At 40.1% G+C, this 15419-nt stretch overlaps 3 protein-coding genes and 1 long non-coding RNA gene across 4 annotated transcripts in view; 2 read left to right on the top strand and 2 right to left on the bottom strand.

The window, feature by feature from the left end:
* The window catches only part of LOC123969378 (phosphatidylinositol 5-phosphate 4-kinase type-2 beta), a 12299-nt gene extending 7945 nt beyond the window's left edge, over window positions 1-4354 (top strand). The window contains exons 8-10 of the mRNA XM_046046730.1: window positions 1817-2078; window positions 2197-2300; window positions 3166-4354. Of these exons, the coding sequence (XP_045902686.1) occupies window positions 1817-2078; window positions 2197-2300; window positions 3166-3246 (447 nt within the window). The 3' untranslated portion in view covers window positions 3247-4354. The remainder of the gene's footprint in view (window positions 1-1816; window positions 2079-2196; window positions 2301-3165) is intronic.
* LOC123969399 lies at window positions 474-1596 on the top strand. Its single transcript, XR_006824723.1, has 3 exons — window positions 474-578; window positions 998-1111; window positions 1478-1596. It is a non-coding gene; the product is annotated as an uncharacterized LOC123969399 (long non-coding RNA).
* A 1929-nt stretch (window positions 4355-6283) lies between the features above and the next one.
* Window positions 6284-10017, bottom strand: psmb3 (proteasome 20S subunit beta 3). Its single transcript, XM_046046748.1, has 6 exons — window positions 9859-10017; window positions 8545-8729; window positions 8126-8233; window positions 7812-7989; window positions 6543-6637; window positions 6284-6457 (listed from the first exon to the last, which is right to left on the bottom strand). The coding sequence occupies exons 1-6, from the start codon at window positions 9859-9861 to the stop codon at window positions 6409-6411; spliced, it is 618 nt and encodes a 205-aa protein (XP_045902704.1). The 5' UTR covers window positions 9862-10017; the 3' UTR covers window positions 6284-6408.
* Window positions 10018-11171: 1154 nt separating this feature from the next.
* On the bottom strand, window positions 11172-15027 carry cwc25 (CWC25 spliceosome associated protein homolog). Its single transcript, XM_046046731.1, has 9 exons — window positions 14882-15027; window positions 14189-14361; window positions 13858-14094; window positions 13699-13768; window positions 13255-13406; window positions 12980-13049; window positions 12652-12857; window positions 11884-12051; window positions 11172-11753 (listed from the first exon to the last, which is right to left on the bottom strand). Exons 1-9 carry the CDS (start codon window positions 14897-14899, stop codon window positions 11642-11644), a joined length of 1206 nt encoding a protein of 401 aa, XP_045902687.1. The 5' UTR covers window positions 14900-15027; the 3' UTR covers window positions 11172-11641.
* Window positions 15028-15419: the final 392 nt, after the last annotated feature.

Raw genomic sequence — 15419 nt, 5'->3', positions numbered from 1 at the left:
TGTTTGTGTGATTGTTTGACCCTGGGGAAGGTCTCTGTGCTGTTGATAAGCGTTGTGTGGCCTACCAGTGCGTCAGGAGCACCTGCTACCACGACTATTAGATATGTTAGTGAATGGTGAAAATTTTAGTACGACTCACATCAGTCCACTGAAAATCCTCTGTTTAGTTTTTTTTTTACTGTCAGACGGAAAAAACAAGTATGTCAATGAAATTAAATTAGAGAAAAGTTCATGCTGTGCTTGTAAAATTGGCAGGGGGTTACAGATCCAGCTCATCAACAAAGAATTCTAGGTTTGTGCTGATTATTATGGTGAGCAGTTTCCTTACCAGCGGTGAACACAGTCTGCTGACTGCTTCTTTACGCTCTCCTAAAAAAATCCTCTTCTGCTGCCAAGTATTCTCTGGAGAAAACAACCTTACTTTTACAATACTGACAGTTTAAAAAGACGATGTCTGAGTTAACGTGGGTAATATGCTAACAAAGCCCCTGAAGTATCTTGAGCTGCTTTCAATTAATTCTATTTTTATTCATTTTTAGGGTTCTACAGTCTCAAGGGAAGCCAGCGACAAGGAAAAGGTACGTTTCATTTTTGTGCAGTGACGGCTGCTGACAGCAGACAAAAATAAACGCCCTTAGCTCACCCCAGAGGCAAACTTAAATTAAGTAATTATAAGTAAACAGATTTATTGTAATAGTACCTTTTCCACTGGCCTCCTGCTGTCAGTGTGTAATACTCTGTTTTGACAAATGTCAGTAGACAATGATTTACTCTGAGTTGTTGGAATGGGACTTTCTCTGTTCAGTAAGAGCAGCAATCATTGAAGAGCCATTGATTTTGACCATAGTCCTGTGTATTTGTCACAATATGACTGTGTGCCTTGTAAGACTTTTAAGTAGTATCTGTAATCCTGCCTCTATGCATGTGCACATAAGTCTGACATTAAAACCAACATTTCTGCTACTGTTTGATACCAGAAAACTCTCCCTTTCTTCAGGCAAAAGAACTCCCCACTTTTAAAGACAACGACTTCCTGAATGAAGGCCAGAAACTACAGATAGGAGATGAAAACAAGAAATACTTTTTGGAGAAGCTAAAACGGGACGTAGAGGTAAGAAAAACATGTTCAACACTGCAAAACCTCTCCTGACTGTCCCTCGTTGTACAAACAGTGCTGTGATGGTGCTTTTTGTCCACTCCGAATCAGTTGGACATGTTAAAACTCACCATCTTTGACTTCAACTGTAAGACATTTTATTCTTGTTACTTTCTATCTATTATTTGTCTCCATTAGCTTTGGCTATAAAAATGTGAAATGTATCGGTAGCATCGAAAACTGGGATTGGTATTTACTTTTTTCTCTGATTAGATAGTTTCTCATTAGGGGAAAGGCCATCTGTTTATTTGCCGATGTTGTTGTTATTATTATTATTATTATTATTTCTTCCCATGCATGAAAATAAACAAATCTTTGCAGATAGGTCCTTTGCCGAACTTCCTAAACTGTCATTATGGGCTAAAAGTACTGATGGTGGTGCTACAGCAACTCCCTACTACTTTGAAGATTCATATCAAATTTGCTGCCAAACAAAAACAGTAAGCTGAAATGCTCCAGAGGCACATTTGGGTGGTTATTTCCTGTGGGACTATGAGCAGCCATTTGATTCAATGCTAGGATAAAATATGAATTAGCGCAGGATGTGATGCCCATCATTACCGAGGAGGTTAAAAGGTCCTCAAGACTGTATGACTGAGAAACCCAAATGTGCAGATGTGGCAATGATTGTTTTCTGTGTATATTGAATTTTTGTGTCAGTTTCTGGCCACCCTAAAGATCATGGACTACAGTCTCCTGGTGGGCATCCATGACGTGGAGCGGGCAGAGCAGGAGGAGATGGACGTAGAGGGCGTGGGAGAGGAGGAGGAGTACGAGAACGACGGGATGGGCGGCGGTGTGCTCACCGGCTCCTTCGGCACGCCTCCCGACAGCCCTGGAAACCCTCTCAACTGTGGAGGATTCTTCGGCCCCGGGGAGTTTGACCCTTCTGTGGACGTTTACGCAATCAAGAGCCACGACGGTAAGGGTCGTCATTCCAGGCATACAGAATACAACTCAACTATCTTCTTCAGCCACGGCAGCTTGTCATTTATTTTCAGGTGAAAGTAAAACCTTGTGATGTGTTGTTCTTGTGCTAGGTGCTGTGAAGAAGGAGGTTTACTTCATGGCTATCATCGACATCCTCACGCACTATGACGCTAAGAAAAAAGCTGCACATGCTGCCAAAACTGTGAAACACGGGGTGAGTGTCGACACTATATCATGACCCATCAGTCTGTGGATACGCATAGCAAGGTTAGGAAGCTCCAGTATGGTTTATGTAGTGAACAAAAATGTCATTACGAAACAAATAAGCATATTAATTCAAGTACTCTATAATAAAAAAATGTTTCTTTCACATGAATATAGTTTTATTGACGTTCATTGTTAGTTTAGTCTGTCACTTTTGCCGACAGTGGCACTTTAATGCTGCTGAGTAATAAATCCACACTCACAGCCCAACCCAGATAGTTAGCAGACAAGTGAGGTAGCATTGTTAAGCTAAATAAAAGGAGAAGCTAATTATTGTATTGTACATGTTCATTAAGTTCAGATGCAGCAGCACCCTCTAGTTTGTTGATTCAGAATAACTTTAGCAGTGCTGGTGCTTTAGCTGGTTAAATGTTGGTTGCTGAGCTTGTTGAGGGAAACTGGGAGCATGTGATTGGCTGAATGGTGAGGCAAAATCGTATATTTTTGAAATAAACATTTGTGTTGTTCCAGTTTTATAACATTTTACATTCAGTGTCTTTGGGTTTTAGACTGCTGGTTTGACAATACAAGAATGGTGCGTTCTGTATATTTCACTATCATCTCATATTGTATGGGCATAACAAATAAATGTTATTTGTAAAAACAATCACCACAGTAATCATTAATGAAAACAATAGTTTTATGCAGGCCTAAATGTAACACAGCAAATGTGATCTTCAAGCTGAGTCAGGTCCTAGGGTCCCTGGAAAGGGCATTGACATTTGTGTGTGCGTGTGCGCCTGTGTGTGTGTGTGTGTGTGTGTGTGTGTGTGTTACTCCATCTGTCTTATTTTACTTGTTTGCTTGTTTCTCAGGCGGGGGCCGAGATCTCGACGGTGAACCCGGAGCAGTACTCCAAACGATTCTACGAGTTCATGTCCAACATCTTATCATAGACTCATCTCCCGGTCCAGCCAGTCATTTCCTGTCATAGATCTGTCAAATGCCACGCACTTATTTCTCTTCTTCCTCACCTCAGTGTAGGTCCATCTACCCCTGCCTCTCTACCCCCGTTAAAAAACAACAACAACAACAAAAAAAAAACTACCAGTATCCTCCCGCAGCCAGGACCACTCTGGCAGGAAGGATGCACAAGCCTGTTACAATGTCCCACACATACCACCACCAACCTCCCTGGCTTCTTCATCCACTGCAAGGAAAACTTGTGAAACCCTTCACTGAATTCGGATCGACATCCCGATAAATCTCCCTGTCCTTTTGGTTTTAATTCTTCTGCCTCCCAGTGCTCCTCAGCCACCTTGTTACTCCTCACGCCAGCACGGAAACTGTCTCACTAATGCCTTGAACGAGTGTGTCAGCTTCAGCAGTTAACAGTCTGTTAGTACAGTCTCTTCGGTTTCTGTTCATGTTGTCGTTGTCCTTATGATTTCGATTAGAAACAAACGCACACGCACACGCACACACACACACACACACACACAGATGTAAACAACTCGCACAGATGCTAAATGACCAGACTGCATGACAAACTCTTTGACAGTCGCCACCAGGCTTCTCTCTCAATAACAACAAAAAACTGAAAAAGTACTGCTGACAAATTGGAACGACAGGAGATAAACACATTAATATATAATGGTGTACAAAGTAAATGAATGCAATATCAAAAATGCATGGCCAATGTGTACATGAGACTCCACCAGTAAGTTGAAACATCAAAGCACTGAACTTAAGCATCTGAGTGTTATGACTAAAATGACAAAAGAGAAAAAACATTGATGTTTGAATGTTCCGTTGCCATATTGTTTTTGAATATTTTTGAAATTTTAACCGTGAGCTTGGTGGAGGTTGAAAAGAAATTGACATAAAAAGGGGAATTCTGCAGCAAATACTTGTTTTATTACCATATGGATCATTTTTATATCTTGTTTACATTAATGTAGCAATTTTGTGTTTGTATACAGTATTGTTTTGTTACCAACAGACATTAGAAAAGAAAGGTTACTTGAAAATGATTCATTGCATATTAAAGGGAGTTTTATCTTGTTTTTGTTGTTTGGCTTTGCTTATTTGTCCCGTGACTGTCCCTCAAATGCTACCGTGACACACAACTGGACTAATATAATTTTCCACTAATGAATGTTTTTTTTATGCTTACATTTTAATTGTTTTTTGTAGATCTGGAAACAACCAGACGAGCCCACCTACAATATAAAATATTGAACAGATAGTTGTCGAAGGCAGACTGGCAGCTAAATTCAGACTACTGTGTTTTTCATCCAGTTGTTTAAGTTTGAGACGATGTTTCTCTCACCTTGTGTATTTTGGGAAGATCTGCCAATTATTCTTTGCCTCAGCTTGGTGGTTTGTTTGAAAGCTGCAGGATACATTAAAAGTGAAGTCATTCTTGACCTTTAGAAACAAAATGTTTTTATTTAGGTCATGTGATAACCAAACTCCAGCTGTCCCAACTCCATCCACCAAGGATGAGTGAGATGCAGTTGAAAATGTCCAGAAAAGGCTAGTTAAATAGGCCGAAAAATTAATTGTAGTCCCTAGAATGAGTCAATTTCTTCTTTCCATAAATCAACTTGATCGCCCATTTCTGCCTATTAAATAACCCCATCCCAAGTCTGTAAATGAGGCTTTGAAGCAATGTTATGTGCATTTGCCAAGCACAAGCCGGCATAACCCGAATGACACCATCAGGCAGTGCTCCAAGTGGGTTCTCTGAGGGACTCATAGTGGCCCTAAATAAACTGCATTACCCAGATGGCACTTCATGACTCAGCTCACAATCACGGTGTCAGGTAGGTGTACAAGTATTTATTACTTTTGATAAACACCAACGGGCAACTGTGTTTATAAACTGCTGCTTGGAACATGAAATTTGACTCGCGCCTTCCAGTCCAGACAATGTAGTAGCCTATTGCTATCTATTATTAACAGCTCTGTGCTGAAGTTTGTCAGTAGAAGAGATATTGGATCATCACCCAGTACTAAGCTGTAATAAGTAATATTTACCTATCCTATTCAATAAATATTGTTTATACCTCATGCTGTTCTGTAGAGGGGAGGGTTGTAGTAGGAGCACTGGGCTGTCAGGTACGACTTTGTGGCAATGGCAAATGGTTTACATGGCTCACAGCTCAGGTAGGAGGGCCCCTTAGCAGAATTTTGCTTAGAGCTCCGGGGAGGTCAGGGCCGTCTCTGGAGGCTAGTCTAAGCAATGTTACTTTAACCGTATGGAGTTTTAGTAATTGATAGTTTTAATATCTGTTCTCTAATAATTAAAATGGTTGTCCCCCCTGGTTAAATAAATGTATGCTGTAAACATCAGTAGTATCTCCTGGCATCTTTTATTCACTGTAGAATTTAGAATGTAATTCTTGATCATTTGCTGGGGGGGGTACTGGCGCTTACTTTTTTCCACTTCAAGCACTTTCACCAGGGTTATTACTTTCGAAATCTCCTTCACAGCCACTGAAGACACTATACTTAACTGCTGTTAACATGCTGAGTAGTTCTACAGATATCTAGTAGACTAAACTTTGTGTAAACTTTCCCTTTTAAATATTAGCAATTCTAAATGTGTGTGGCTGAATGATACTCCTAGAATTAATATTCACATTTTGTTTGAGAGACAGTATTAAAATGGTGATCTTTTTCAAGAAGCATGTGGTTTACTTTGCTAATCCTGACTGGGGATGACAGGGGAAGTTTGAAATTACTGACTCATGTCTAAAAACAAAACAATATATTTATACTTTTAGCATTTTGATTCCCTTCATTGTCTGTGAGGGTTCAGTTTTTAGAATTGACATTACGACCTTTAATTGTATTCTTCCAGTTGCCAAGTATTGCATCTTGGTTTGGGGCAGACCCGGAGAACCCACAATATGCTACACGCAACAAAGACATTTGAAAAGTAGTGACAATGTAGTGCAAGATCCTCCAACATTAACTTAAGTCATGTTCATTCTTTAAACCTGTGTTTATTTATTGAACAATCCATAAAAGAAAAAAAGACAGTACAAGCATTCGTTATTATTTGTATACAAAACATCTGTGTTGGTGAAGTGTGGGGAGAATAAGCAGCTCTAGTCCATCCTGGCCTTCAGGGTTCTTGTGGTGATCTTGTCTTTCTCACTGCCAGGGAAAAGAAAAGGCTGTCAATCACTGCAAACCTTTCATTCCACCTAACCGGCAGATAACTTGTTATCGCTGTGCTTACATGACATGTACGACGACTCCCATGCCAGACACTGCATCTCTATCAACTGCATTCAGCATCGCCTGAGAGATGGTCTCAAACAGGTCCTCTGGTTCCTGCACGATCAAACACATTTCTCAAATAAACACTTTTGAATTTTTAACGAAATAATACACGTGACTTACGTAGACCTCACATAGGATTTGTGTCTAAAATAACTAGCCTCTATGGCTGTGTGCAGGCCAAAGTGACCCACATATGATTATTTAGCACATGTGTGACTGACAGTGTGAACAGCCCAGGTCACTTGGAAAATGATCTTTTCCAGTTCGGATTTGGGCCTCTTTCATATATGGTCACAATCTGACTGTCTGGACAGAATTCATGCGACTCTGATGTCACTCTAAAGTGACCTGCTCTAACGGGGGGCCACGGTGAACGTGATCATGGCTACTTGAGATCACCGATTGGCGATCTGATCGCCAGGGGGCGGTGTTACTACGCAGCAAGTCTGTGAAATGCCAGCATGGAAGAAACAGGCTTATTAGCTTTAAGAGAAACCACCAGAAACATATGTAAATGCACAGTACAGTGTTTCCCACATAATTACTGTGCAACTGTAGTGCCGTGCCACACGGTGGGGAGAAGGAGGGTCAGCTATGTACAGCGAGTCAACCCAGCTGTATTCTAACATTAACATATCCGTCTCCAACACTGACAGCGTTGTGTTAAGAAAATAGATAAACTAACTTCTCAGAGTTAACGGCAATACATTAGTCTATATGAGAGAGAAGGTGCTGAGTGAATCTATGCCACACATTCACCTCCACACTGAATTATGATTTTACTCATTAAATAGTATGTGGCGGTCAGTGTTGATATTGTGGCGTGGCGCTACAAATAAATCAATGAATGGGAAACACTGCAGTGTGGTGCAGATTCTAGAGAGTTAGTTGAAATCACCTTAATATTGGTGCATGAAAAACCACTCGCTGATCATCCCTTCAATCGTGCATAAGAGATCCTTTCGCCAATTGGAACTACGGCACAAATAGCTGAACAGACAATACATATCCCAAATAAAGTGGCAGGTTTGTATTCCTCCAAAGTTGAACGCTGTGTCGAATCTGTTATCGTTGGCTGAGTAAACAAACTGTTCTGATCTTGTAAATCTTTGCCCCAGAGAGATCTGACAATTTTCCGCATATGGGAGTCAGTAGTAACTAAATTCACATGCACAAAAATGGACCCTCTTTATCAGGTGTAAGAGTAACTTCAAACAGTACTTACCATGTCTGGCTCCCACAACGATTCACACATGCCGTACATCTGCTCTGAGCAGGTGCCGCTCACAACAAAGTCTTCTGTCACCATGGGGCAGCCAATCAAATCCAAGGAGCAGATGAAGGGCTCTAAGGTTTTGGGGTCCAGTCCGGCGATAACAGGCTCAATGTAGTATGGCCCAAACCTAATGAGAGGATCACATTAACCAGATCCTCTTTTATCTTCTATGCAAGTATGTATGACAAGAGCATATCATCGGTCTGCAGCTTTTAAGTTGGACATGATTCTTGTTCACACTAAATTAAGTTCAGTGCACTTACCTTCTTTCATACAGCAGATTGGACACCATACTCATGAAGGTCTTGGGCTTGATCTGGCGACCCTCCTTCAGCTCATACAGGTTCAATCTGAATTTAAGCCTCTGGGCTCTACACACAAGGCAAAGACATCCAGTTACTACCACTGTTATTCATCATTCCTGAGGCACTTGATGATACCTTTCAATTCACAGAGAATGCAAAGTAAACTTATTTTCGTAGCTGCGACTAACAGCATTACTAATACGGCAAAACTCCAGGCTTTCTATAAATTAGTGTTTCTCAGTACCAATGCATGCGATCTGAAAGTGGTCAAAGTCTTTTGTAGAGCTTGAAAGAAAACCTGTTGTCATGCCCTGGTGGTGAAAGAACTGCTTTGCAACTTTGAGAGCGTGAAAGACATGCAGGTTAAATACACTCACACTGTCTGAACATCTGTAGCCAGTCCAGCCAGCCCAATGTACAGCCTGTCTCCCATGGGGAAGATCTTCTGGAAATCAGTGGTGACCATCTGAGCCTGAATGCCAAATCTCCGGTCTGCTGCTATCGCCACACAGTTCTTTCCCCGCATGGCCATGACGGCCCCTCCGTTATAGGACATGATAGACTGGAAGGAGGAGGAGAGAGAAGCAAGTCAGTCAGAGTGAAAATTATTAATGGACAGACAATGAATCATTATCTATTCAAAGCAAGCTATTTAAATGTGTCAATTTCAGCTATATAAGAGATTTTCATAAGCTTCTTTTTTTTACTTTAACACATATTTTATTATCCAAACAATAAACTGGTTGATTAAGAAAATAATAGGCTACTTTCTATATATATCAAGTTTCTATTAAGCATAAAGAGGAAATAACAAAAACAAGAATCAAAAGGCAGCAACCTCAACCACAGGACTGGGCTACATGCAAGAATACAGTGAATATGTGTGTAAACATATAATAATGTACAATATACTTTGTCCATCATGAGTGACATATATCCATTAAATCTTAAAGCGAAAGAAGCAGGTGTCGATTTAATCCATCAGGTGTAACATTACTCCATGGTGCAGTTGTGTAGTGTAGTTGTGACAAGCAGTTTACAAATATCTGAAATATCATGCGTTATATATATATATATATATATATATATATATATTTCTAAATGCAATGATGTTTAGGTGAAAAACACCGTTACTTAATTGTCAGTTTGCGGTTGACAGAAACGGTTAGCTTTAACGTTACATTATCCTGTTGCTAACCAAGTTACAGTACCTTGAAGCACATTTAACCAAGTTGACAGGCCTGATCATACGTTAGCTGACAAACTGAACTAAACTAACCGTTTAGGTTTACCTCAGTTACGCCATGAAAGTGAACTCCGGAAAGCATAACACATTTCTGTAACTTACAAAACACAGCGTTAACGTAGCTCGTGTGCAGCTAGGTGAGCTAAGCTAGCTTTCCGGGCTAACAGCAGTTACTATAGTGTAGTCTCCTATACCGTTACCTCAAACATTACTTAAAATATGATATCTAAGGAAATTATAAATGGTTAACCTAGCGTTAAATCTGTTTGCAGAAAATACTACCCAACTTTAGCAAGAATTTTAAGAGATGGTTTTGAGCTAACGTCATGCTACTAACGTTAACGTTAGCTTAGCCAAGCTCATGTAACTGTTAGCCTTTTAACTAATTTAAACCATTTTACCCAACAAACCACACGCATTATTATCTAATGTATGATGTTCTTACCATCTCGGCGGTGTTGTGGTATATCCCTAACTGTTAGAACTTCTTGTCAGATATTATGAATGACTAGTTTCCCAGAGTGACTACACGATTTAGAAACACAGGGATCAGAGTAGCCTGATTCTCCTACGTCATTGCTTGTGCAAAAAGTAATTGGCTGGATGAGCTGCACTAGGCGCAAAGCGCTGCTGTGATTGGCGGACATGGACACGGGCGCAGCGTAGTTTGTTCGAGACGTGTTAAAGCGAAAGAGATTTTTTTTTTTTTTTTTTTTTTTTTTCCACCGTTTAGGATGGAGATTGCATGACCCGCCTTACTCTGCTTCTGATTGGCTTACTCTGATACTCTTAGGTTAACTCTAACCAATCTCACTCCTCGAAGTGAGATTGCAACGGGTACTAGCCAATTAGAGGCGGGGTAGGGCGGGTCATGACCTCGCCATCCTAAGGGGGCAAATGTGGCAAATCTGGAGGATTTTTTAAATATTATGGAGGCGTTTCTAAAACTTGATAGTCACTTTAAATTCAAGTCACTGGGTTAGGTTAAATTAGGTAACGCAAGGAGTGTTTTATCGGTTCATGTCGTAATTGTTTTTATACTAACTGAATGACAATAAGAAAAAGATAAGTGAATAAGTCCTGGCCTGTCTTCAAATTGTTTGACTAATGGTTACAAAAGGCAACTAAACCTATTCAGTTAGCGATTGTAACATTACAAATAGCTATCAAAGACGGCTATCTACTATAGACAATAATAAAAAAAGAAATGAAAAAAATAACACCCATCCATATTTGCTATGGTCACTAAACTTGATGAACAACTTAAACACTGACATAAAAAAAATCTGACCAATAAATCCCCTGTCAATTGACAAATAAATGCCTACAGTGATCATTCTTTTTTTTTTACAATAGTAAATTAAATTCTCACGGGAAAACCCGGTAAAACAGCTCTTGCGCTCAAAATAAAAAAGGTGAGTTCTGTCATTTCAGTTTGGTTATTTATTTTCTGTGTCCTGACACTGTTACTGTCACAAAGGAGTGATGATGTGAATATTTAACTTTATGCTTAAAAGCATAAAGTTAAATGTAAGAGTAACTTCAAACAGTACTTACCATGTCTGGCTCCCACAACGATTCACACATGCCGTACATCTGCTCTGAGCAGGTGCCGCTCACAACAAAGTCTTCTTCAGTGATGATGTGAATATTTAACTTTATGCTTAAAAAGGTGTTTCATCTAGCAGTGTCTGAACAACAAGAATCCCCAGTGATGATATATGGCTGTTTTAAAAAGAAATAAACAAAAACAAAAGATGGAGCTCTGGAAATATGTTTTTATTCCAGTTGCTACTCACAGGTGTACACTAAGTAACATACTGTACATATATTACAAAAACCTTTGATATAAAAGCAGGTTCTATTATACTGTAAAAACAAAAAAAAGAATATACTATACACAGTTCAGATCACATGAACCTTAAAAGGGATATCAGCTTTCATTAAAGTAATTAGAACAGATCAGCCATACTAGGCCTTTTGCATTTGTTGGAAATATAAATTATGTTACCACGGTGGAAACTGCTTTTCAAATTAAAAGCAATGGGTAGACATGGAGCCACGTGGTTCCCTGTTTAAACTCATGACAGACTCCCACCACACCATCTATCCTCAGTGCATTAATACGTACTGTGATACACTAAGGAGACTAATGAGGGAGTGAATGGAATACTCTTTTCAAGGCTTTTCAACCAGTTCAGTTTGGTTTATCTGTATGATAAATGTCTTTATCTTTTCATGAAGTTGTCCAGGGAGGCTGGCGTCCTCTGAATGGAGTGGATATTCCTCTTCACTCTGTCCTCCAAGGAAGAGCTGGCAGCACTCTCCAGCTTCATCTGACTGCAAGAGGGAAAGGTGAGTGTTACTGAAGCTAAGAATAAGCATGCAAGAAGAAACAGAATAGGAGACATGTCTCCATAAATGTCACACTCCCTGATAAGCTGTGTTTCCATGTTGCTGAGAAACTTACTGAATGAAGCCAGCATGGCGGTCATGTTTGGCATTTTGTTCCCGCTGCTTTTCCTGCTCATCTTGCCTCTTGTATCTCTTCACTTTATTCTCCCTGTCCTCCTCCCTCTGCTTGGCCTGGTCCATCATCTCCAGCCTCTTGCGCTCCAGCTCTTCTGCAGAGAGCTTTCTACATCACATAGAAAAATCAATTTTAAAAATCCAAAAATTACTGCAATCCATTCAGTGTGGGTGGTGAATATGACAATGCTCTGAAAAACAGATTATTATTGTTCAAAAACAATGTTTTCTGATTCCCTTAACCCAAATCTCATAGTATGAGTAAGCATAATAAAATTTAAAAAAGTGGAGTAATTAATGGTTGCATCCCTGACGGTCATTTTTTTAAAACTATGGTTCTGTACCAGCATTTGGAAACACAAACCGCTTGATGGGAAAAAAAAGACATATTGAATATACTTGCACAAACAGCTGTGAAAAGAATGATTCAAATCAGCTATTGTACAAAATATGTAAAAAAGATAGAAACAAGGATATACCATGGCAGCAACATGACAGAGCCTTTAAGACTAAATACGGGAAACTCCCAACACTGTAATCTAATGAGGAATAGATGACTGCAGTCATAATCAGCACACTGAAAGATGAATGGTATATTTCTATAAGTAAGCAAGTAATGAATCTAAAAATAAGAATTATGTCAGCATTTGGACTAGCCAGCCTTTCTAAGTGCAGAGTCTACACTTTCTGGAGTCCTGTGAACTCTTACTTGGACACGGGGTGCCTCTGTTTGTGGTGACGCTCTCTCTGTAGGCTGGAAGCTCTAGGCTCAACCTTCCTGTCACCTCTGTGTGAGGAAGAAGAGTTTGAGTGACTTTCCCTGTCGTTCCTGTGAGGCGATCGGGAGCGGCTCCTCTCGCGGCGCCCTGAGTGATTGGAGGGAGCAGAGGACTGGTGATGCCTGCCCGTGGGGAGCTGGGGGGGGGGACGACACATAACTGTTAGAACTTGGTTCTGGTCCAGTGAGAGATTAATAATTGAAACGGTAGATCAAAATAACAGCGGCATGATGAAACACTACTTTTCTGCTTACTGACCAGTAGGCCATAGCCTGGAAGATGAGAACGAGATTTGGAGTCTGCTGAATATTCATCTCGTGTATGTGACCTAAAAATAGATCAAAGACGACAATTAAAACAGTTTTCTTAATTGAACTAGCTGATTGAATATCCTCTGTGTGCAGTAAAAGTGTGGATCCCATCATAGAAAACATTTTATTTTTCATTTACACTTCATGTGTTTTGCTGGTCGAGCACACAAAAATCACTTATATACAGTGTGTTCCAATTATTCCTTTACGGTCCTTTCATACCTGTGTTTTTTCTCGTCTTCCTCGTCTGAGCTTGTGCTTGAACTCCTTCTCTTGTGCTTCTTCTCCTTTCTTCTCTGTTTATCTCCTTTCTTCTCTTTTTTATCCTTCTTCCTCTTCTTTTTCTTGTCTTTCTTGTCAAGATTTTGCCGCAGCTGTGAGAGAACCAACCCATGTTTTACCGTAAATAAAAGATACCCGACAGTCTCCCATCCTGACATGGTACCACTTTTCTAACACCATTGCAGGTGTCTTGTGTTGATAAAACTAGTGGAAACATCATTGAAAGATGCCAAGAAGGCCAATACGTGTAAATGTAAAGACATGAGTGAGCTGGCTATTTACAGTTTATTAATCAAAATCTGCAAGAGGTCTTAATCTTAAAGAGGTCGTCAAAATGAATCTATTACAAATGAATATATCAAAATAGTTACACAGTCATTTTACCATTTCTTTAATTTTCTTCATCTTCACTGGATTAGTCAGGACTTCTCTCTTCTTTTCTTCCTCACGTTTCCTTCAGAAAACAAACAAAACATAAATTAAACTTTTTTGAAACTTTAAGCATATTTTCATAACATATAACAAGAGAAGGGACTTCATTACCTGATTTCAAACAGGGGGTCTTCCCTGATCTTGGCAGCCAGGTCGAGGTTGGAAGCAGGAGTGGCGGGGTTGAAGATGGACCCAGGCAGGAGGCCAGTCTCATTTGATGGGCCGCTCTCGGGCTCCTCGTATTGGTCGGTGATTTGCTTATCAATGGGACGTCCCAGCAGATACTCATCTCTGGACACCTGACCAGCAGGGCCCTGGTACATCCAGTCCAGGCGATCATCCTTTTTTCTGTCATCAGTAAGAGAGATACAACATGACTTAGACACTACTTTTTTTGTCTTAACCCACAAAACAACTTTAAAGATAATATCAGATAACTAACTTGATGGCACCGCGTTCCTCTGCGAATCTGGTGATTTCTTCTCGGCTTCGCTCCTCTTTCAGTTCTTTCTGGAGCTCCTCAATCTTCTTGCGTTCAGCCTCATGTTTCTGCTCAGCTTTCCAGACACGCTCAATGTTTTTCATAGTCTGGGGATGCCAGCTCTTTTTCAAGTTCTGGCAGAAGACAAGGTTGAAGACATTTAGCTTCTGCATGAAACTACCGGGTACTGGCTTTAGTGTAAACAAGGGTTTACCAATATTACTCTACCAACCAAAATTATTCATGTAGACAGAATGAGTACAGAAATCTGACGGCAAATATAGTACATACAAATAACAATGTTCTACAAGGAATCCATAACATCTACAGGTATATTCTTCATGGTACAAATGACTCACATCTAACATTAATGTTCAATCATCTGTCGTGAAGCTAACGCAACCTGTGTCAGCTATTAAAATATAAAAATAAGATCAGACCAAAGTTAAAATAACTAAAGGTCTTTGGTGCCGAAATGAACCGTGGCTTGTAACAAATCCCAGCAGGTATTAACTCAAGTTATAGCATCTGTATAGACCCCATTAGGCAAACCAACGTCTTTAAACACCAATTTTCTGAATGGAGTTTGGTCCTTGGAACAGTCGCCAAACATCAAAGAAAGCGCCTATGGTGGATTAGATAGCTCGTACTTACCAGATCGCCGCCCCCCATCTTGAGAAATAAGTCGTTTCAGTCCGACAACAATGGAAATACAGAAATCTGTTCTTAAAACTATAAAAGGTGGAACAACAAACGCTCAACGTTAGCTAGAAAATGGAGCCACCGAGGATTGTGTGATGTATTTTACTGTTTCCTGTTTTGAAAAAAAAATCACTTTCCGGTTCCAGCTCATGGTGCCTTCAGGTGCCCATCGCAAGTCCCTGTCTTGGACAAAAAATCAACGATATGTCTCAACATTACTTGCAAGTGGAAGTGGTCACAGTTAATATAATTTTTTGCACAAAGAATCATATAAATAAACACAACGTGTTTACCATCAGTTTGTTGAGACAGACGCTTTCTGTAAGGGTCATCTAGATGCTTCGACAGTTTTTGACAGCACCTAAAGGCAGCACCCTGACCCTGAGCGCAACAGTGCGTCCCAACCATAGACTGTATATAAAAAGGTCCCAACCCGTTTGGCTTGTGGCAACTTAAAACATATGGCATGGGTGAAATAAGATGAATCTTC

The sequence above is a fragment of the Micropterus dolomieu genome, linkage group LG04 (genome assembly GCF_021292245.1).
Source record: "Micropterus dolomieu isolate WLL.071019.BEF.003 ecotype Adirondacks linkage group LG04, ASM2129224v1, whole genome shotgun sequence".
Taxonomy (NCBI): domain Eukaryota; kingdom Metazoa; phylum Chordata; class Actinopteri; order Centrarchiformes; family Centrarchidae; genus Micropterus; species Micropterus dolomieu.
Note: the sequence above shows the minus strand (reverse complement) of the source record. Positions and strands in the feature narration are given on the sequence as shown.